The following is a 22,216-nucleotide window of genomic DNA, read 5'->3' as shown; positions in this document are numbered from 1 at the left end:
TATATTTTTTAATTTCAATGAAGATTTCTCCATAAGATGTATTATTTTTTTTTATTTATTAATAATATATATGTTGGACATAAAAGCTGTCTATTTCTGATGGGACCATCCCCAATGGTCCAGCCCTTTGGATACTGGTTACATACCTGAAAAAACTCGTCACGTCAAAATATCATAAATTGGAATCATTATAACATGGGGTTTAATGGGATACGTTCCCATCCAGTCTGACACCCACATGTATCACCGAAAATAAAATTCCTACAACACAATTAAATAACACTCACAGCAATAAGAGCAAGACTGGTCATCATTACTTGTTCCTTTCGAGGGGGGACTCTTGAAAGTGGAGTGGAGACACCTCTGGGCTCCCACACAACTTCACCTCCAGACAGTTTTCCTGGGTGTCTTGGCTTTCCCAGACATCTGTTACTACAGTACTGTATTTCATAAAATTGTTAGCTACCTAGAAAAAATCAAAGTGAAAGTATAGTGAGTCTGGTAGTTACCAGATACCACTTTCTGATTGAAAGTTTATGGAAATCATGACATCACTGATTTGGGCGATTGTACACTTGTCGTAAGTCCTTTGTTAGATTAGTGTTACAAAGTTTACCACAACCAATCCCAAGTGCTTGCAAAATTGTGATGTTCAACCACGTCTAAACTTTGGTAGATATAAAATAACTCCTCACTACAGCAGAACTTCATGAAGGTTATCACTTGAAAGTTTATCTCATTTACTGGTACTGTAAGTTCACAAACATTCTCTCAACCTTCTTCAACAATGGAGTTTTGTCAACTTTCACCTGATCATTATTCAATAAAGGCAGCAGAGGATAACTAATAATTATTGTAATGGGCTGAGGCTACATACAAATCTGAGCATGTGTATTGATATACTGTATTGTACTGGGTGAAATTTAAAAAAGAACGACTGACACAAATTTTATTTAGAAGACATTGCAGTCAAATACAGAAAATACATCTACATGCATGGAAAGCCAGATTCCTATGGTGAGCATATTTTGGTATAAATTATATAATAAACTATAAGTTGGTGCTGTTTAAAATAAACATGAAAATAATACAAAAATGGTGAGAATAGTATTATGGTATTATAATTATTAGGCTTACCTTTTTTAAGAGATTACATTATTAAATGGAAACCAGAATAGTCTACCATTATTTTAGTACTTACATATACAGTAGCTTATACTGAAAGGATGGCACCTTCATTTTCAAAATGTTCAAGGCCACAATTTTCTTCTCCATTATTGATGGAACTTCACATACCAAGTGTAACACAACAGACATAATGGTCATTTAATATACTGTATTCTTAATTTTAATTCAATACTTCACTTACTTGTAAATGCATTACTGCTGAAGAACATCATTTGTTAAAAGAATTTGCTTAAGGCCACTATTTTCCACTTAAGGATTTACCTTTTTCTTGCCTACAACACTCATAATTTGTTTTATACAGTAGTCATTCAAGCTTCAAGCACTCAATAGTCTTGCAATCATTGCTATTTCCTAGTGTGTATAGCAATGGGGTAAGTATTAGTAATGTAGGAGATGCAGAACCTTAATGTGTTTATTAGACCTCAGGGAGATCAGGTGTTACAGAATGTTATCTTGAATGAACGTATAGATCAGGGACCAATATATAGTCACCTGGTACAGTGGCTGGTGCATTTTGTGAGATGTGGCAACTCTTGTCTCGTTTGTTTACATCGTATTAAAAATCCCGGAATGGCCCTATGGAACCTTGCAATAGTAGCCACATCTCACATAACACATTAGCTACTGTACCAGGTGTAAATGCTGGTGACTGTACATGTTAGTTTCTTTGCAGTATATTGAGAAAAAGATGCTGCTGCAAAGATTGGTCGAGTCTTCAGTGAAATCAACGAGACCATTAGAATTATTATTTTTTCTTAGCCTTTATGGACCATCTATAGATTAGCCCCTTTATTATTTAACGAAGTTTCACCATCCTGAAACTATTGTGGTAGGTTAATCTTTGTTATCCAGACAGACTAAAATTGCAAATGGTCTTGATTACATCGCAGTTCTTCAATTTATTACTTTAATATGTCAGGGCACCATTATTGCTCTTGACAGCTACTAATTTTAAAGGATATTAATCGAGGCTTTAGTCAATTAAGAGTAGTGTATTCTTAACCAAATATTGCCCAAAGAAAACTTTTACCTTCCTCTACTATTATTATCATCTATGAAGCTTGCCCATCTTTACTTAGTTCCTTCCTGTAGTGGGTAATAAATGGCCAAGCCCTTAATTTTTATAGAACAGTACTAAGACTTCTAATTCCAGCTGCCAATACTTACTTAAGTTCAGTGATTGCTGAAAACTGCAGTACATACTGGTGACCCTTGTTTTATGCTGGGGTTGTATTCCAAGAAAAGTACACATGGAGAGCCATTTGTTACATGTGCAATATTTAATAGTTGTTCTACTATCCCCCCCCCCCCAAAAAAAAAGAACAACTGTATAACATTAAAAGATTGTATACAGTACTCACCAACCTGGCCATTTTCCTTCAGGTCTGGTACTCAATATACATTCCAAACTTCTCCAATTTTCCAGCTAGACACTCTTGTCGGCTGTCTCTTAATTGTGTGCACATACAACCTCACCTACTTCAGCTTGCCTCAATATATCTAGCTGCTTCATCAATGAATAAATAGAAGGATTAGGATATGCACTTGAAAGTCCCTTAAGCAACTTAGCACTATTCAATGGCAAATCCAGACACTACAAGATGGGATGACAGCATTGTAGGTCTGCATATAACAATGGACAATGCAATACTAAGTGAGGGAGCACGTGGGATGCCTCGCATAACTACTCACTGACTGTTTCACCCACTCCTGTAAGGCATCATGAGTCCCAACTGCATAAAGGAGTACTACCTACCACACACCTACACTGGTAGAACTCACTCCATACATCCAACCCACCAGCTTCATTTTTAGCAAAATTTTCTTTGTCCTGCAAGAATGGTAAAAATAATCTTTGAATATTAATGAAATTGCATTAAGTGAAGCAGCATAGAGAGAGAGCCACCTGTACCTTCGTTTATCACATTGGCAGTGGAGATAGTCAGTATTTGATATGCTGGCCATTATATATATATATTTTGGGTTCAAATGGTTTAATTAAAGTCTCCATTTAAAAGAATATTTCAAGAAAATTTGAAGAGTATTTAGCTTAAGATAATTAAAAATACACCAATTTTCAATGTAATAAGCAAACGTGATGGAACATTTATTAGAGCATTATACATAACACTAAATTAAAATGAGCAACCATATATCCCTGCTATACTGTACATTCAGTCACAAACAGTTGAAGTGGAACTTAAAATAAGAGCTTAGAGGTACAATTCTGATGTAGTTTTAGTACAACACAGAAAAGGCATACAGATACAGGATTTAAATTTTCCATAGCTAAATGTTGTATGAAAGTCTTAAAAGAAATGCTATTAAATAAAGTCTTAATTTGTGCCATAATAGTCAAATACAACTTTAGAGACTTCCTTTAAATGTATTAACACATTTTTAGGGAAGTAATGACATGGCTGTACTGTACATATACAAAAGTAACAGAGGAGTAAAATATATTGCTAATACAGGAAGCAAACATTATTCTAACACTAGTTGCAGGTGACTATCCTTGACTAAGCTTACAACAAAACTTGTTAACTCTCCATAAAACAGAATAAATGGCTTGTTCAATAAAATTGATAAAATCTTAACCAGTTGCTACCAATGAAAAATTACTTGTTAAATAGGGGGAGAAAGAATATATATATATATATATATATATATATATATATATATATATATATATATATATATATATATATATATATATATATATATATATATATATATATATATATATATATATATATATATATATATATATATATATATATATATATATATATATATATATATATATATATATATATATATATATATATATATATATACTGTATATATATATATTTTTTTTTTATTATAATCTTCCTTACTGAAAGCACTGTTACATTTCATGACTTTTATACAAATTTCAGATATGCTATTTTTGATACATTAAATATTTTTAAAATATTCAATATTTTAAAGATCTGGTTATGGCAAAAGAGTTTGAACACAACCTATATGTAATAAAATGAGCAATTACATAAATTACAGAAACTGCTTTAGAGCCAATATAAACTTGAGGTGAAAAGATCGCAAGTACTTTACATATTATTTTTCCATAACTCCCTCAAGAACAAACTGTGAAGCTTAGGTAAACTTTTGGATTATGTTGCATCCTAAGAAAATTTTGGAAGGAATTGAGTCTTTCACAGCCTTTCAAACTAATCAGCTTAATAAACCTCAACTGGAACATCGAAAGCTCCGAAGCAGAATATGTTGCATATCAGGTATGATGTCCGTGAAAGTAGCAAAGATACAAGGTAGCACATTTTGTGATAACTGAAGATCTTATGCCATTTTTATGTACTAATTCTTGTGAGTGAGGATCTACTAAGCAATGTGCTATTCTTAAAAGTGCTAATGTCTTCCTAGCAATAAGATTACAATTCCTTTGCAAATTTAAATCTTAGGCCTACAAAAATATGAAAAACACGTCAGCACATTGAGATCACTTAACAATAACACAAATGACCCCTACAGCAGACAACACTACAGCTGACTGAGGGAGCAGATGGACGCCAAGTCTCCCTATCACAAAGGTAACGCTGGAAAAGCGGAAACTTCCCTCTGTGACATGGACACCAGACCCTAACCCCAGCTAAAGTTGTGTTCCTTAGTGCAAAATTGAGGAAGTCTGTTATACTGAGGACTATGCAAAATGAAAAGCATTACATAGTCATGTTAAACTTACACAAATTAGTTGTCATAGTAGGATTTTGTTTTACAAGGTTGGGTGGTACTCAATGTTGCACTCCAACAATATTAACTAGCTAAGCAAACTTAACCCTATGCACAAACTTAATTCACTTAATAACTAGATGGATGAGCACCACTGCAGGGAGTGAATCACATGAGGAGTAGGATGCTAGCTCCCAATGCCTCCCTGACTGTAAGTTAGGAGGCACTAACAGCTAACTGTTACAGCCTGCAATGGCACTGGTAAAAAATGGCCTACCTGACACCACTTACCCTACCTAAGCCCCAGTTCAGAATATAGACAATCTTGGATCATATTTTGACTAGGAAAAATTCTTAACCAATGATCCAAGTTTGCTCAAACAACAATATTATAATACATGACAAAAATAGAAAACTTGACTAATCAAGCAGATTAAAAAAAGTAAATTATGAGCAGCTGCAAACTGATATCTAATAAATCCAGTTATAGCTGGCATAAGTGCCCTTCACTTGCTAAGTTGCACCTGTTCAAAAATAACTAAATCTCTTAGTCCTTGGATGGCACTTAAATAAAAAAATAAAGGTTTTTTCAACACCTGCTTTATTATAATGTAAACTGAATTTTGTAAAAGCATTCATTACTAATATTGAAATAACAAGGTGGTATTGTATCACACAGAGACTGTTTATGCTGCAGATATACTGTATATTGTGGTGCAGGCTAAAAAATTATTATGAAAAATCAGTGAACAGAGAGAATGACTTGTAAAAATCTGAACATATGATTGAACAAAAAACAATGACTAGTTATAGTTCATTCCGAGCATTTTCAAGATGATCAGGTTGTTCATAAACTAGTATTGAATACTGTATTGCCTTTTAGCCTTATATCGGGAAGAATTTGTTAATTTTTCTTTTTTTCCAGACAATATGTACAATAAAAGTTAATTTAAGATTAAGAGATTGATGTATCCAAGACCCATTTATTTATCGGGTAAATGTCCGATCTCCAAATAATAAATTTTTATTACAGTAACAAAGAAAGTGACCTACAATTGGTTGTGAGTAGCACATGGCATGTATGGGCCATGGGTACAGTGAGAAGTATGTGCAAGTTTAGGGCACAGGTGAAAATTTCTCTCGGCAAGCCAGCCACGAAAGAAATCATAAGAGCTGACAAAAAAAACAAAAAATACCATTAATTCTAGAATTACAACATTCTATTTGACCTTTAATAGTTAAGTGTATTGAAATATCCCTTTTCCGAATAAATTCATTTAAAGATCAATACTAGACCATGAAATAAAATAAATGCTGATGTGTTGATTAAATTTGCAAGAAACAATTTCTTCATACTGCTAAAATAAAAGATTTTATAGATCATTTATCTTTACATTTAAGCTGTAATTCAAATTGTTGTTGAAGACAATCTGTACATCTTAATTCCATAATACAAAAGCATGAACCACAGTAAGACAAGTTATAACTAAACCAACAGTAAAGTTATGTTAAGAGAAATATTTCCTCATTATATTTTAAGTCTGAATGACTTGCTTATACTTTATAAAAGTCACATATTTGTGCGCACTGATAAAAGCATTAAACACCATGATTTAACTCTAGGTACAGTCACTGATTTTACATTCTGATATTATTAGTACATCGATTAAATACTAAGATGATACGTATATAAGACGAAGAATTAGTTACAGTTAAACTTAAAAAGAAAAGTAAGTCTGAAAAAACCATTGAAACATAAACCACTAGTGCACAACTGAGTCTGCAAAAGGCACTTTACTTGCTTCTTTAAAAACTGACTCCTACTCCATAAAAGTAATAAGAATAACCAAAATTACAAAACCTTTATCATCACTTACGTAACACTTTTTCTCAGTCAACAAGTGATATCCAAGACATTACAGTACTGTATTTCTTAACGTGAGAGACTACTAATGCTTCCCTTTCACTTCAGTCCATGATGCAACACAGTGTTCCCTAGTGTGAGTGTACAGTTACCCATGAATTAGATTACAAAGAACAACATTACAGAGAATACAGTATAAAAGTTCTTCAACAAATGGTCTTGAATGTAGAATGAAGCACAGCAAACAAATACTGTAGGCTGACAAGATACTTTCAAAGATATTGTTAGACTAAATCACTCCTATTAACCATATTGTGGATCTTGTTAAAATAATATCAAATGAAAGATGATTTTCTTTAAGGTTTTCTTTCTCTAAGTGGTGGCTATTACAGGGTTTGCTATACACAGTTATGCAAGCTTTATTCCATCTTATCTGATTATTATTCCTTTTCTTTTTTCTTTTTGTGTAATGCTTAACCCATTAAGGTACATGTTATGGAAGTTCACACTGATGGCAAAGTATGTACTTGAAAGACCTAGATTCTGTATGGAAACTGTATTATTCCAAACAATATCATTAGTAAATTATAAATGGTACATGAATAGAATTAATGACTACACGCTATTAAGAAAAGACACGTGTGTAACATGCAATATTGACATTTTGTGTAAGAATTCGGTTTAACTAAAACAATGCAATTACACCAATCATGTATAGTACGTACACTATCATCAACGTTTTACAGCCATTTTCCATAATTATGTGGACTAGCCGATCAGTACGCCATACAGTATCAAATTATAAAAGCGTGGATACTGATTATGACGTTTAACAATTACAAAGTTAAAGAGAAAATTTTTAACTAAACCACAGGTCTAACACAAATCCTTCGAAGTTTTTTAACCATCAGATGCCACAATATTTTCCATGCTAAGTGTAGACTAAACATGGGATATTTACATTTTATATGACCAGAGGTTCCTTAGCTAACAAAACATTATAATCATCTTTTAAAAAAGGCAGCAAATTTGTGTATTTTTCCTTCTACTATATAAGGAAGGCTCTGTAAGGTTGTGTGTCTCTTGGTGTTTGCATTCATGTACAGTACAGTGAGGGGAAACACAATGTGTCATACAACAGTCAATTAAATTTCAGCACTGTGGCAATAAACCGTCTCACCTGTTGACTTTTATCTTGCTAAATGCATAAAATCCTAGACCATGGCAGTTTATATTACAAGTAAGTATTACTTAACACAATACCTAAGAAACTTTTTCGTAATTAATCATTTAAGTAAAATTTAACAACACAATAAACAAAATTTGCACTTAAAAAAACATATAATAATTATATGAGATAATAAACATTATTTGAACTCAATGTCAGGTAAAGAATCACAGCAACATGGTGGCACAGTTATAGCAGTGGGTCGCCAGCAGATAGTCTGATACTAAGGAGATACTCCATTAGCCAGGAGGATGGTTTACGGTATGAACACACATTCTACACCTTAAAGAACTGTCATAATCACCGGGATATTACAATGAAAATAAAACCCAATGTACTAATAATGTTCATTTTAGAATATATAATGACCACTAATAAAAAAAAGGGGGGATTATTCACAAAACATGTCAAGAACCACCAGGAACGTGCTTACTCTCTCAAGACAGAATAGAGCAACAGCAGTGAATCTCCACCCCTCCCCCCCACACTCATTCATACAAGGTCTCCAAACTCCTCTTTTTCAAGTATCTGTTATGGCATTCACTCGGACTATCTTCTAGCGACCGGCATAGCCAACTGTCCGCTGTACTGAGTGGATCAATAGAAGTGTGAAGTGTGCTGTGGGCTGGCTAGTGTCACAGGCAGCAAGGGATCGAGAAAAACAATGACTGTGAGAGTACAGTACTGTATATAAAATAAACTTGTTAATTTGCTGTAGAGTTGTAAAAGTGTCTGAACGATGATCATAACCCCTGCCGAGCCTTACCCACGCAAAATAAAATGTACTAAAAAAAAAAATCTTAAAAAGGTTTTCCTGGACATCAGCAAAGAACATCAATTGCACTTGACTCTAGTACAGTGTTCATCTGTATTGTTGAATCTTCACTAGCACATTATGCATTTTTGTACTTTATGGATGTACAGTACACTACAGTACATCCCATTGACTGAATAAAATGAAAATTCTTGGTTATTTACATCCAATATTGAATATTAATCCAATTGCAATATTGTATGCTTTTATATATAACACAACTTGATGATAAAATTAGAAATATGACTTGAAACATATTGCTTCTTCACCCAAATGGTCACATTTAAAAATTTTCACTTATGACACTCCTAACTAATTTAGACCATCTAAATGCATTTTTCCATACCTTGGTAATTTCCCTGAAAATGACAAGAAATACTGTAAATAGAATAAGTTGCCTCTCAGAAATTAAATCTCTAATATTGAGAAAAACTATTTTTTTTTAATTAATTCACAAATACTTAAATGTCCACCTTACACAAGTGCAAAATACAACCCTAATTTATTTAAATTTAAATTAGATTCCTTGACTGGCCATCATCTGAAGCTTCTTCAGGTGTCTTAATGCTCTTTTGGCTGCAGTTGATTTGGCTATGCGATAATTGCGGCCGACTCCAGAGAACGAACCCTTACCAAATATTTCCACCGATACCCTCACCTTACCGTCTACCAGGCGCTCTGGCTTTCCAAACTTGGCCGTCTCCGGTTCCATTTCCAACAATTCTCGAATAGGAGACTTGGGCACTACTCCACTGAACTGCTCTATCTCACGACACATCATGGTGTAGTACACAGACCACACTGCATCTAAAGAACCACCGGAGTCCAGGAAGATTGCCCCAGCCACACTTTCAAACACATCACCCAGAGCTTTAGGAACTTCAATATCTTCTGCTGCTTCACACTCATCTTCCTCCATGAAGTAATACTGTAAAAAGAACACTTGAATTAATACTGTATTTTTATTATGATTACAGATTGCCCCGGAGGGGGCTAGTTTATTGGGCACCCCCTTACATCTTGTGCAAGGTGAAGCACAGAAGCGTTTACAGTGCCCAACTGGGAAGCATGTGGAGTTCATGCTTGCCTTTATGACTCATGCATCAAGGGCGTGGAAGCCTGAAGGGTCATGGGTTTTGTCAGCAAGTTACATAAAGTGACAGAATGATGAGTGTGTGGGGGGGGAATTCCCGGTACATTTCATCTGTTTATAGCAAAGCGTGGCAGGTCCCTAATAATGTCAAGTGCCAGGCCCGTGACTAGGAGGAGGGATATCTGGTCAGGGAGGGAAGAGGTGTTGGTAACGGCTGGGAACCTGTAGGAGGAGGTCATAGGGCAAGTGAGGATGTAGTGACGGAGGGTGTGAGAGTCGGGTTGGCCACACAGTTTACAAACAGTGCGGCCAGGCTCACGGTTGCCAATGTACTCCCATAGGTACCTGTACCCAAGGCGCAGTCTCATGTCTATAATCTGTTGAGATCGAGTCAGAGATTGATACTCTTTGTAGTGGCGGTTGGAGTCACCGGTTACAGCGTCATAGGGGCATAGTGTGACGCTGCCCCGTTGTTTCAGGTGTGTCCATTTTACGTCGAATGCTTCTCGTTGTGTGGCGTGTATGCGAGATTTGAGATGATTCAGGGAGAGGGCGAGGGTGGCTTCAATATCTTCTTCTTGTGTCGCTTCTTTGGCAAATCGATCAACAGTGTCACAGGCAGTTATTCCTATATGTGACGGGCTCCAAATAAACTTGACACGGATGTCATCAGTTTGTTCTAGCCTGGCGACGGCGGCTTGGGTGTGTTGGGCGGCAGGGGAGGAGGGGGAGGGTAATTTGAGCCTCGCTAGCGCAGAAGTGCTGTCACTGAATTAAAATTTGTCTCCACTTGTGTTGGGGAATTGACCTCTCGTTAACTGCTGAGGAGTTGACAGGATTTGGTTCTTCCTCTTAATAAAAGGTTAGTTATCCTGTGTATGTATTACAGAGGTTATGCCCATGGCACCCTGCACAAAACACTGAAGAATCATATAAAATTCCAAAGTCACAAGACAATGTATGAGTTGCAACAGTACTTCTCATGCTGGGAAATGATAGTACTGTACAACACTTGTTCAGCATGAAGTGTCTAACAATGTAAAGTTTGGCATCCTGTAACTCGTGTAGAAAATAGCCATTAATTGATGATGATGATGAATGGACAGTAGGCATTAAAAGGTCAACAAGAACTGCAGATAATTTTTCGGTCTAGCACAGAAATCTTCGTGCAAGAATTAAGCAAAACAATCAACATTTTAATATATAAATATCCTACAAAAGCAAATTTAAAGACCACGGGGATGTGTATTAAATGTGGTTTCCCAAGGTTATTCATTTCTATTTGGGAGAGTATTAAGCTGAAAAAAGAAGAAAAAAAAAAGAAGACTAAACACTCCAGAAAACGAGGTAACAAGTCTTGATAATACCCCTCCAGTACTAAGGCAGTCAAGAGAAAAAACAGTGCAGTACTGTACAGTACATACATTAAACTTACCTCTTCATTGATCTTATGACCATTCTCCTCCTGCATCTTGACAAAGTCCCTCACCACACGATCCAGACCCGGTGAAAAGTGGCGGAAGTACTTGTGAAAGTCATATTTTACAGCTAAAGAGGCAAATATAGTGTTATTAACCAAAGCTGAACGCAGATCTGTCAGAGCACCAGGAGAATGTTGCCTCTTGTCCTCATATAAGTGACGGGTGATCAGGTAGTCTGCAAAGATATAATATACGCTTTGAAAAAATTTCTTACAAATGAGGTCAATGCATCTCTAGCATATAAAAGTGGGTCCCATAAGCATGACTGCCCACAATGAAAGTGTATAAAGCACTTTGTTTACTAATCCTTCAGTACAAAAGGTGACAGTGTGGCCAGCTCTGCACTCTACTACCTTTACTTCTCCGTTTTTTAAAGTCAGATACTCAATTACTGTACAGTTGGGTGGACTCAAAGTGCTCTGGGATGGAACCAGCAACCCTTAGTACAGGAAGCAAGTGCTGTATTAACTTGACCAATGCATCCTTTCCCAGTATGAGCTTAACAAGTACAGTAATATCTCTGTTAACAGGAATCCCTCAAATCCGGAACTCTCCGATAGCCGGAACTGAAATTTTCTCAGAAAACAGTTCCCAAAGCCAGAATTTTCTGGAAAATTCCAACTTTGGGAATGATTTTCCCGAGGGGCACATTTTCCCGATAATAGGAAAATTCCGGGGATGGGAGATATTTTTCCGGGTTTGAGAGATGATGTAATGGGCAATTTCTGGAACTTCAAAGAACACTTTTCTGTTACCAGGAAAATTCCGGGAATGAGGGATATTTTTCCGGGTTCAAGAGATGATGTAATGGGCAATTTCTGGAAATTCCGAGAAAATTTTTCCGTTACCCAGAAAGTTCCAGGGTTGAGGGATTTTTTCTGGATTTGAGAGTTGTCTCGTTACCCGGAAATCTCTCATTCCCGGAAGCACTCTGCACCAATTGTTCCGGCTAATTAAGTTGAAAGTACATCGTCTATTTCATAATTATTGCAAATGGTGGAATTCAAAGGCACCTCTCCCACAATCCCTACATATCCTGATGAGACCTAAGTTTTCCTAACAGTGTTCTGACTTCAGCATGTGAACAAATGTAAGTGCACTATCAACATCCAAGTGCAAACAGTACAAAATGTGGCTGAGAAGAGATGACACTTGGACTGTGTGTTGACTGGAGCACTTTCTGTTTGAATCACACAAAGAACCATTACTGGAAACCACTGCTAGACATCAAAAGTGCGACAAAAGCAAATATAAAGAGTAAAAAGTATGAGCCATGGCTGTGCAAGTGATGTGTTAATAGAACAAGGGTGCACAAAGAACTGGGTGGGGGATAAGGATGCAGATGTTAGGTGCTGTGGCAGGCAGCATCCCTTAATCATGTAGGTCAAGTAAGCACTTGGGCAAATCAGCTACCTATTGTAATGAATTGAGAAATAATCATGCAGGACACCAGAATTTCATATTGTGCATTTGAGATTCATAACTTTTTCTAGCACAGTATTATAATTATTTGTCTGATAGCAACAAAGTGACTGATTTAAGGGAAATTATAATGTTTAAGTTCAAAATTGTAGAGGTTTCCTGTATGTTACTAAAAAAATTAAGCACAGCTCTTAATGATTTGGAGCAACTTATAGTTATCAATTACAGGGAGGTTAAGGTTACTGGGGGTTGAGAGAGAAACTGACAAATTTAAAATTACAAAAATAATTAAGACACCAGTAGTTTAAAACCCAACATAACTGGTTTTGCTGGCCAAATAGAAAAAATAAAATAGCTTATGACTTACCAAGAACAGCATCTCCTAAGAATTCAAGCCTCTGGTAGCAGTCAGTGAGACGATTCTTGTAATATGAAGCATGAGTGAAGGCTTGTAGTAGATATGAGCGATCTCTGAATGTGTACCCAATTTTGTCCTCAAACACCAAGTATCCACTCAGTAGTAATTCTAATTGCTCCAGAGTATCTGTTATTGGACATCGGTAAAGAGGTGACAGGGGAGGTTCCAAGTGACCATAAGTAATCTGCATTAACCTTCCAGATTCTTCATTCACTTTACATGGTAACACCTTAATGCCGAGCCAGGACATGAAAAGTAAAGCACCACGGGGACCACAGGTGGTTAGGTAAGCACCTATTAGAGCCTCAACACAATCTGCAATACTTTTATCAGGGATGCTATGTTGTGTGAGCAAATTATATGGGATGAAGATGGGCAAATCGTGAGGGTTTTGTGTGGCCATCAGTTCACTAGTAACATGCTCAGTTTTGCTTCGCTTTATCTGCTCGGAACGTTCTTGAACTAATCGTCGTATTTCATCGCTTGCTAAATCATGAAGGCCTGGTAAATCAGCCATGTTCCAGTGTCCAGCAGGGACTCCAGAGTCAATCAATGCCTCTTCTAACTCACGTGGCACAAAATAACCGGGAGGTAACCAGTTGTCATGGGGTTCAAACTTAGTCGCCACCATACACTCTCCCAAACCCTTTCGCTTACCCAAACGATACAAATTGAGGTTACTAACTTGCTTGGAACGCAGATAACTGAGTTTTCCTTCGTGACGTTGTGGGTAAGTACAGTACAAAAATGTGGTGATAGCATACTTTAGGAAAGAATCCCCTATTGTTTCAAGCCTCTCGAGATTAACTCCATCATTTGCATTGGACATTGTTAATGCTTGAAGGATGACACTGGGAGGAGGGCCAGGATGGTTCATGAGATCTGGTTGATAATCAAAACTGAAGGAAGTTTCACCGGAGTTGTTCTTTCCAGAGGAAAATTCAGCACCATTGTCTAGATTCATAACAGAAAGAGTTTCAGCACGATTCACAATTCTAGTGGCAGGTGAGGTAGTTAGTTGAGCATTATCACAGCCTTTTGAAGATAGTAGTTCACAGCCTTGCAATACATATTTTCCTACAGGTAAACTCTCCTTCCCTGGTGATGCAGTTTTATTTTCACTTGCCATCTTCCTGTGTGCCTTCTCTATCACGAGTGGTTCATCCTCAGCCAGATAACATGGGCTTTCTAATACGGCAAGTTGCTTCTCCTTCAGGAAGTGCTGGAATTTATCCTCTTCTTCCAACCTGACTCTTTCATCCTCATAGGGCCACTGCAAGTCAATTTCTTCATCAGAGGAACCTTCATCTATTGCCATACTTGCTCTTCTCTTACTTCCCTCCTCATCCCACAGCTTCTCCGTCTGACTTTTGTCATCATCATCCATATCAGAGGAAACATCTGATTCACAGCCTTCAAGATCATCTGCCAAACCTTGGAAATCTCCATAACCTCCATATGCATCATAGGAACCATAACCATTGTAGCTTCCACCGTAACCAGAGCCGGTAGATCCGCCAAATACATCCCACCCGTCAATTTCAAAGTTTGACGGCGAACCAACTCGGAAAACCTCTCCACTACTGTCCTTGTGACAACCATTTTTTGACCTACGCTCTGTGATTCCAGTGCCCCAATCAGCACCTAATTCCCCTTCGATATCATCATCAACATTTGTAAACCCATCCAGCAGTGTCAGGTTATCTGGGAGAGCCACATTGGGGTCAAATGTATCAATCTCAAAGTCATCTGTGGTATTCATATCATCCATGCTGTAAGGTGGGGTGGGGGGATCAAAAGCCATATCATTAGACCAAGTGCCTATTTCCATATCAATCCCATTTTTGCTGATTTTTTTCTTAGCTGGGGGTGATTCATCACCCAAAGATTCTACTTTCTTTGTTGTGTGTTTAGTAGCACCAGCTGCCTCTGCCTTGGCCTCACAGTTGTCCTCCTGTTCTTGGTTGTCTTGGTTCTTCTTCAGCACATCAGCAAGGCTCCAGCCAAAGTCCAAGGGCGGCCAAGAAAAATCTAGAAATATGTAATATGATTAGTCAACCTTGTTCAAATAAAAAACTGATCTAGTCATTAAGGTATGACTGCTTTAATGAAAATATTGATTTAGTTTTGTAATGAATGTTACAACCAAATAAATAATGGCATAATAACAAACTTAACTTATATTCTTTTATCTAAATTTTATCTTTATTTAAAAACATGAAAAATCAAGTATTTCTAAATGTACTGTAGTCATAGCAAATGTAACAAATACATCAGTTCCCTGTCAAATTCTAAGTTTCTCATAAACAAGAAAATGAGATGATACAATTCACAACAAAAAAAAACTTAAAAAAAAAAAAAAATCACAATAAACAGGGTCAGCTCATACACTTATGTCAATCCCCACAAAATTACCTTTTAAATGACAAGTTTTATGGATTCAGTAGCCATTACATACTGTACTTGTATGTATATCCAATATTCATATTAAGGGTGATAGTTGAATATTGGACGTTATCACCAGCCTGGGCAGATTGATCCAGCAATTTTTTTTTTAAGCTTTGGTAGAGTTACCCACCAAAAATTACCACCTCACTGATTCAACTCCAGGATGGCTTGAGCAGCACCATCTTTCCTAGTGGCAACCAGGTGCAGTTCTCCCCATCTCAATAGGAGTAAGATATGTGTACTGGTGCCAACCCTCTTTTTTAAACCACAGCAACCAATTCAAAAATGTTTTACCTATAGGGAGGATCTGAAGTCCAAGACCGACTTCATTAGCCACACAGATCCGCAATTGGTCAGCCAGAAGAAGAGCATTTATGCGGTAAAGAATAGTGGGCAGACACACAGCTTTGCGCCACAAGGAAGCTGGGAAGGGATGAATTGTGCATAATTCAGGGACCAAGATTTGTTTTTGCTGCAGGTTCTCTCGTTTAGCACGCTTGGTCTCTTCCGAGGTAGTGGGCAGTGCAACTCCCTTTCTGTTGAGTAGAGGCAGATTTTTATATTACTGTATATCTGAGAAATGAAAAGGAACTGTAACTAGTACACAACACTGACACCAAATATGCAAGGATGGCATGACTGATGATTTGTTGAAGAGTATAAAGGAGGATGCGTATGTGCAGAAAGCAGTATGGATGGCTGTTGTGTGTATTAAGTAGAAATGTCCAAACTGTCAAATATTAATTTGGGTTGTGGGATGATGATGGTGATGAGCATATCAAACAGAGAGGATAGAATGTTACTGAAAGTGTGAGAAGTATTGAGTTTCTGAGCCACATTAAAGGATGCTCTGTTAAGTGTAGCTGGAGTAACATGTGGAGGAATTATGAAGTGGGTGGAAAGTATTATAGAAACTGATCTGGTTAATGAAAATCAGTTTGAATTAATATCAGGCTCCCTGCCATGAAAACTTTTGTTTTTACACTTAGAAAAATCATTTGACAGTACCAGGTGAAGTAATACAGTAGGCAATGAGAAATTTAAGGATATATTGTACCCTGGATGAATTGTTCTATACAGCCAGGGGTATAAAAATGTTTCAATAACCCAAACATTAATGTACAGGTGCTCAACAAACAACCGATCTCCCGTATATTCTTTTAAGCAGTTTATTTAGTGATTGGCTTTCAATTACAAAGACCTGTTTACCTGTTGACATGTCTTGGTGTGAGTAAGTTAAGACGGCCAGATGTATGGTCAACATCAAGCAAAGGCTGGGACAAATTACAAATTTGAAGTCCATATTTTGTCAGATAATATTTTTCAAAAGTCTCAAATCCAGCATCTGGGAAGTCACTCTGGGGGTTGAGGTGAGTGCAGATTTCTGCCACATAGAAGTACTGAAAAAGAAATACATACTCATATAGTATCAAAAGCAACAGACATTACTTCTTCAATTACATAATATTAACTAGTGATCAAACTGGGAAACTGAATTTCACATATGAATATAGTATTGAAAAGTTGATTACATCTCTGTACCTGGGGCTGATCTTGATTTCTATACCAAGGCATCACAACAGCATCTTCATAGAGGCTGTGTTGAAACTGGAACTTCTTCCTTGTAGAATCAAGAGGAGGAACTGGTCTTGGGTCACCTTCCAACTGTATCTTTGTAACAAACTCCCAGTCAATGTCCTCAACTCCATTAACTGTAAAGGATGCCAATATTAAACACACACTGACTCTAAACTAATATTTTTCTACTTCACTTTAAAATAACAAAATTTCACATACTAATCACGAAAGAAAATTTTTTGAAATACTGTATTTCTGATAAAACATTTTTTATTGACCATGAAGCATCCTGACAGAGACAGCCTTGTCATGGTATGATGGTCAGTGGGAGCAAGTAACCCTGCCAACAACTTGACATAAAACTAGTAACTGTCCCATATACTTCTGGGTCTCAGCTGTACTTGATGCTACTAACCCCTTGTGTATGGGTTTCCCCCTGAGCTGAATGAAATCATCAGGCATTAGCAAAATAAGATATAAAAAAGGGCATCCCTATAATGATGGGGGTTAGTCACTGAATGAGTCTAATCCATCCTTACTTCAATCGTACCATTTAGATCCCTTCCAATATGCTGTTCTCTGAGGATGTGTAATGTGTATCTGAACCTGTTGCTTTGTTGTGTGGAGCACAAGAAGGACCAATCTTGAGTATTTAACTGTATGTCATTGACAATTGTGGACTTGTATGTTTATTATATGAAACAACTATGTGCCAATAATGTACACTGAGGAAACAAGAGATAAACTGGCATCTCTCCTCTGACATCAAGAGCTGGTTGACAAAATAAAACTAAAGTGATTAAGTAAAATTTAAATATAGTACAAGTGTGTAAAATGGCAATAAAATGGTGATGACAATGATGAATTTTATAATATGATGAGGGATTAAGTGTACTGGAAACCATGGAGTCACTCACTGAAGTCCTATACCAATTAAAAACATTAATAAAACAATTATCAATTTAAATAGAAAAAGGTACAGGTACCAGTACATCTATATTAATAAAAAATACAAGAATTAGATAACAAATTTCAAATAAATAATTCAATAACTTATGCTTCAGAACTTACATTTGTTGAGTGGCACAATGTAGAAAGCTGTCCTGGCATTAGTTGGGTCAAACTTGATGGGATACTTCTCCAGACGCAACACATGAGTGAAGGTAAACTTGTGGAAGCATTGCAAGGCCAACAGCTGATCCTGGGTGAAATGCTCCCTGCTTCCAATCTCACGGACATGGACAATAACTTCGCCTGATCGGGTGAACACTGGAAAACCGCTGACCTGGTAACCAAAGAGAATTCTGCTTTTAAATGGTTCTCTAATTACTTGGGTCAAGTGAAAATCTTATTGGATAAATAAAAATCAACCTTCACTTGTCCGAATGGGAAAGTAATTTAGGAGACCTTGTTCATAGTTTCCCAATATAGATTTGTTTGTCAGTTACGTATTTATGTACTGTATTTTAGTTCTACCCCCACAGATACAGTGGTCCCTCGGTTAACGAACACAATTTGTTCCACAGAGTCGTTCGTTAACCGAATCTCTTATTTCAATGGGATGTTGGGTAATTGGTTCCAACTCACAGAAAAAGTACATACAAAGTACTGTATACCAGTAATAGAATTAACAAAACATTAAATATAAACTAAATACAGTACTGTACTGTAAGTATACTGTACAATAATAAATAAAAAACAATAGAATACTGCATTTCAACTTACTTTGAGGTGCGTATGTCATATTACCGGCAGCTTTGTTTACATATCAAACAGCTGATTGCAGAGGCAGTCGATGATATGCCATATTCTTTACAGAGTGCATTGGTTCTAATGCCTTCTTCATGTTTCATAATAATTTCTGCACTGTATATTATCAATATGTTAACTAAATTTCAGAATGACAATAATTTTAATGTAAAAATGCAAAAATATTCAAGAGACCAACAAAATCGATGTTCACTCCACTGTAAACAAAGTTAAACTGAGAAGCGTTGTTGGGTGATTCAATCAGCTGATGGGTGCACAAAAACTGTTCCCTGTACTGTCTATATTATCAATATGTTAACTAAATTTCAGAATGACCAATAATTTTAACATAAAAAATGCAGAAATATTCAAGAGACCAACTTTCTTGATATTTACTTCACTGGAAATGAATGTAAACATAGAACCAATTACTGTACTGTATTGGCAGACTAGCCGATCAGCTGATGCGCATAACAAAACTATAGTACATTATTATGTATTCAAAGAAAGAAATTTACGAAGTATTGTACATTACTGTACTTGTTGGACATGTGATAATTCAGTTTGAACAAGTCACCACTATTTTTAGGCAAGTGAAATTTACATTAATAACTACAGTATTTGCCAAAATTGACAAGCTTAAAGAAAGTTATGCCCTACTTAATATCTGCAAATACTTTTTATTTCTACAAATAGCAATATCTGAATTCTATTACACTGAGATGTCCCAATGATGAATTTACACCAAGCAACATTCTCTTTATGCACTTCAGGCTAAAATGTGGCAACATGATGTAAAAGTATTATGCACACTTTACAAATAATTAATCAACTACCTGTGAGATGGGCTTGGTGGTGACGATACCAAACGAACGAGTGGACTTTTCTGGACGATATATCTTGCGACCTCGTGTATTCTGCTCGTCTGGAATGGGGCAGGTCAATACCATCTCTAACTTATACACAAACACATCCAGTTCTTCCTTTGGTTGTTCTCCCGTCAAACATTCTGCAACCTGAAAAACCGATTGAGCTAGTTTAGTGTAATTCCTATTAGGTCTTTAACTAATTGCTTATGGGGTTACCTTTGCTGAATAAAATCATCGGGTGTTAGCCAAATAAAATGTCAAAAGTGGTGTCCCTATAGTGAAGGGGTTAACATAAATGATATACCCTGTACTTCAAAAACTGTGTGTGGTGACTTGATTCTTTCTCCCCACGATTACTAAGATTCATTTGTATATATTTATAGTTAACAAACTACACCAACTTTTTGGAATATATCAAAACCCCTACAGAAAGGTGATCCTTTCATTTTATGTGCCATGTACTGTATTGAGTCTTGAGTGTACTACAGATGGCCCTCAACTTGCACATTCTTTTTTGTACAAGTTTTCACTTACACAGTCATGTAAATCTGACCCTTTATTTTTTTTTTTACACAATACGGATTCACTTATAAATGGTTCAGCATGTTGGGCATAAGACCTCAAAAGTGAGCCACGTGTGACCTAAGAGTATATCATTTGCACTTATGTAATTAAATTTCTTAGCATCAAAACTATATAACTTTTAAACACGGTAACAACCTAGAGTATTAACACACACCATAAGTTATGATCATGCCAATACCTTTTTGTAGTAGTACTGTCGTCTCTTGGTCGTTCCTGGACGAGGCATTCCTTCAGGTACTTGATCATCTGCTGGAGGTGCACACAAATGGTCATCCAGTTTCATACTTTCCTTTCCAACTGGCTGTAACTGGTCATCTAACTCCCCTATCTGATGAAGGCAGCGGCAGCACTCCAGAGCCGCAGCCATTTTCGCCAGAGAAACTTTTTGTTGCCAAGGACCCTGGAGAGAGGATTCTTCATTAATGCTTATGTTTTACAAAATACTGAAGAGACAGGAAGAACAGTGTTTTAACATTTCATAGACTGTAGACTTGATGTATCAAGAAACAGTAATACATCAGCTAGGGGGAGGAATGTGGAAGACGGGAAGGGATGACTGCCAGGTGCTATGGTCTGAACTGAATAAGAAATATATATATATATATATATAAATATATATATATATATATATATATATATATATATATATATATATATATATATATATATATATATATATATATATATATATATATATATATATATATATATATATACTGTATATATATATATATATATAAAGGGATGTGTCTGTTGATAATGACGATCTGACTCAACAGCTAATCTGTCAGATTAAAACAAGCTGGGGTACTTATTCTGTGAAGACTATTCACGGGACTCAACTTACACTCACAAGAACAAAACTTTTTCACTCCTCAAGAACAGTAGTTATAGATGGGACACTTATTCATGCCCAAGTACTGTACCTCAATGTTTGAAGCATAAAACCCAAAGAAATAACACCACATAACTAATACTGTCAGTCAAGGCACGAACCATCATTTAACATTAATATTAATTTACAATAACTTTTTTATACCAAGAAATTTCCTCAAAGTGCCCAAAAAATAAACCCATATCTTCCACTGACTCCATTAAAATCATCTATTTGTTATAATCAATGAAAGAAATTTACCTGAATAGTTCCCTTTAATGGTGAATTGATTGGCAACATTATCTTGCAACAGTATTTGCTCATGCCAACTTCATTCTCTACTTCCCACATGGCTGTTAAACGTGTGAAGGTGTCACTTGGCAGCTTGGCACAGTATCTAGAATGAAAGATGCAAAACATAGGATAAGACTGTAATAATAATAATATAAACAATGTACTACTACTAATAATACTGTAATACTACTACTAATAATAATGGTATTGTACCATGATTACTGAGTTTGTTCTACATGCTATATAAAACACTACATGGGAGTCTTGTCTTCACCACAGCAGCACGAACACCATAACCCACATACTTGTTCAAAAGGCCTATTGCTGTAGCCATGGTAACAGCAGCATTGGCAGGAGTGATGTAGGATGGGTAAGCACCATTAGCTTCTTCAGCCATAACTTCTTGGTCTGTGCCCACTTCAACGCTGCCACACCGACTTACCAACACCTGAGAGTAAAATAATAATTTGGGGATAAAAGAAGGAATTTTATAAATTAATTAGAATACGGTATGTAATAAAACCGCCTTATCAATCTTCATCCTGTTTACAATATGTCCCTAAACAGTATGGCATAAACAAA

At 36.3% G+C, this 22,216-nt stretch overlaps 1 protein-coding gene across 2 annotated transcripts in view; it reads right to left on the bottom strand.

Annotated features, from left to right (window-relative positions):
- Positions 1–6,095: 6,095 nt before the first annotated feature.
- Positions 6,096–22,216, bottom strand: part of LOC121874590 (endoribonuclease Dcr-1-like) — a 35,925-nt gene continuing 19,804 nt past the window's right edge. For both annotated transcript variants that reach the window (XM_042378800.1, XM_042378799.1), the window contains exons 13-23: positions 21,940–22,082; positions 21,602–21,737; positions 20,645–20,866; positions 19,849–20,028; positions 18,335–18,548; positions 17,228–17,397; positions 16,895–17,085; positions 15,980–16,221; positions 13,187–15,268; positions 11,352–11,572; positions 6,096–9,751 (exon numbers count right to left, since the gene is read on the bottom strand). In XM_042378800.1, the coding sequence (XP_042234734.1) occupies positions 9,341–9,751; positions 11,352–11,572; positions 13,187–15,268; positions 15,980–16,221; positions 16,895–17,085; positions 17,228–17,397; positions 18,335–18,548; positions 19,849–20,028; positions 20,645–20,866; positions 21,602–21,737; positions 21,940–22,082 (4,212 nt within the window). In that variant the 3' untranslated portion in view covers positions 6,096–9,340. The remainder of the gene's footprint in view (positions 9,752–11,351; positions 11,573–13,186; positions 15,269–15,979; positions 16,222–16,894; positions 17,086–17,227; positions 17,398–18,334; positions 18,549–19,848; positions 20,029–20,644; positions 20,867–21,601; positions 21,738–21,939; positions 22,083–22,216) is intronic.

The sequence above is a fragment of the Homarus americanus genome, unplaced genomic scaffold (genome assembly GCF_018991925.1).
Source record: "Homarus americanus isolate GMGI-L3 unplaced genomic scaffold, GMGI_Hamer_2.0 scaffold34360, whole genome shotgun sequence".
NCBI classification, from domain to species: domain Eukaryota; kingdom Metazoa; phylum Arthropoda; class Malacostraca; order Decapoda; family Nephropidae; genus Homarus; species Homarus americanus.
This window is presented reverse-complemented; position numbering and strand designations above follow the sequence as displayed.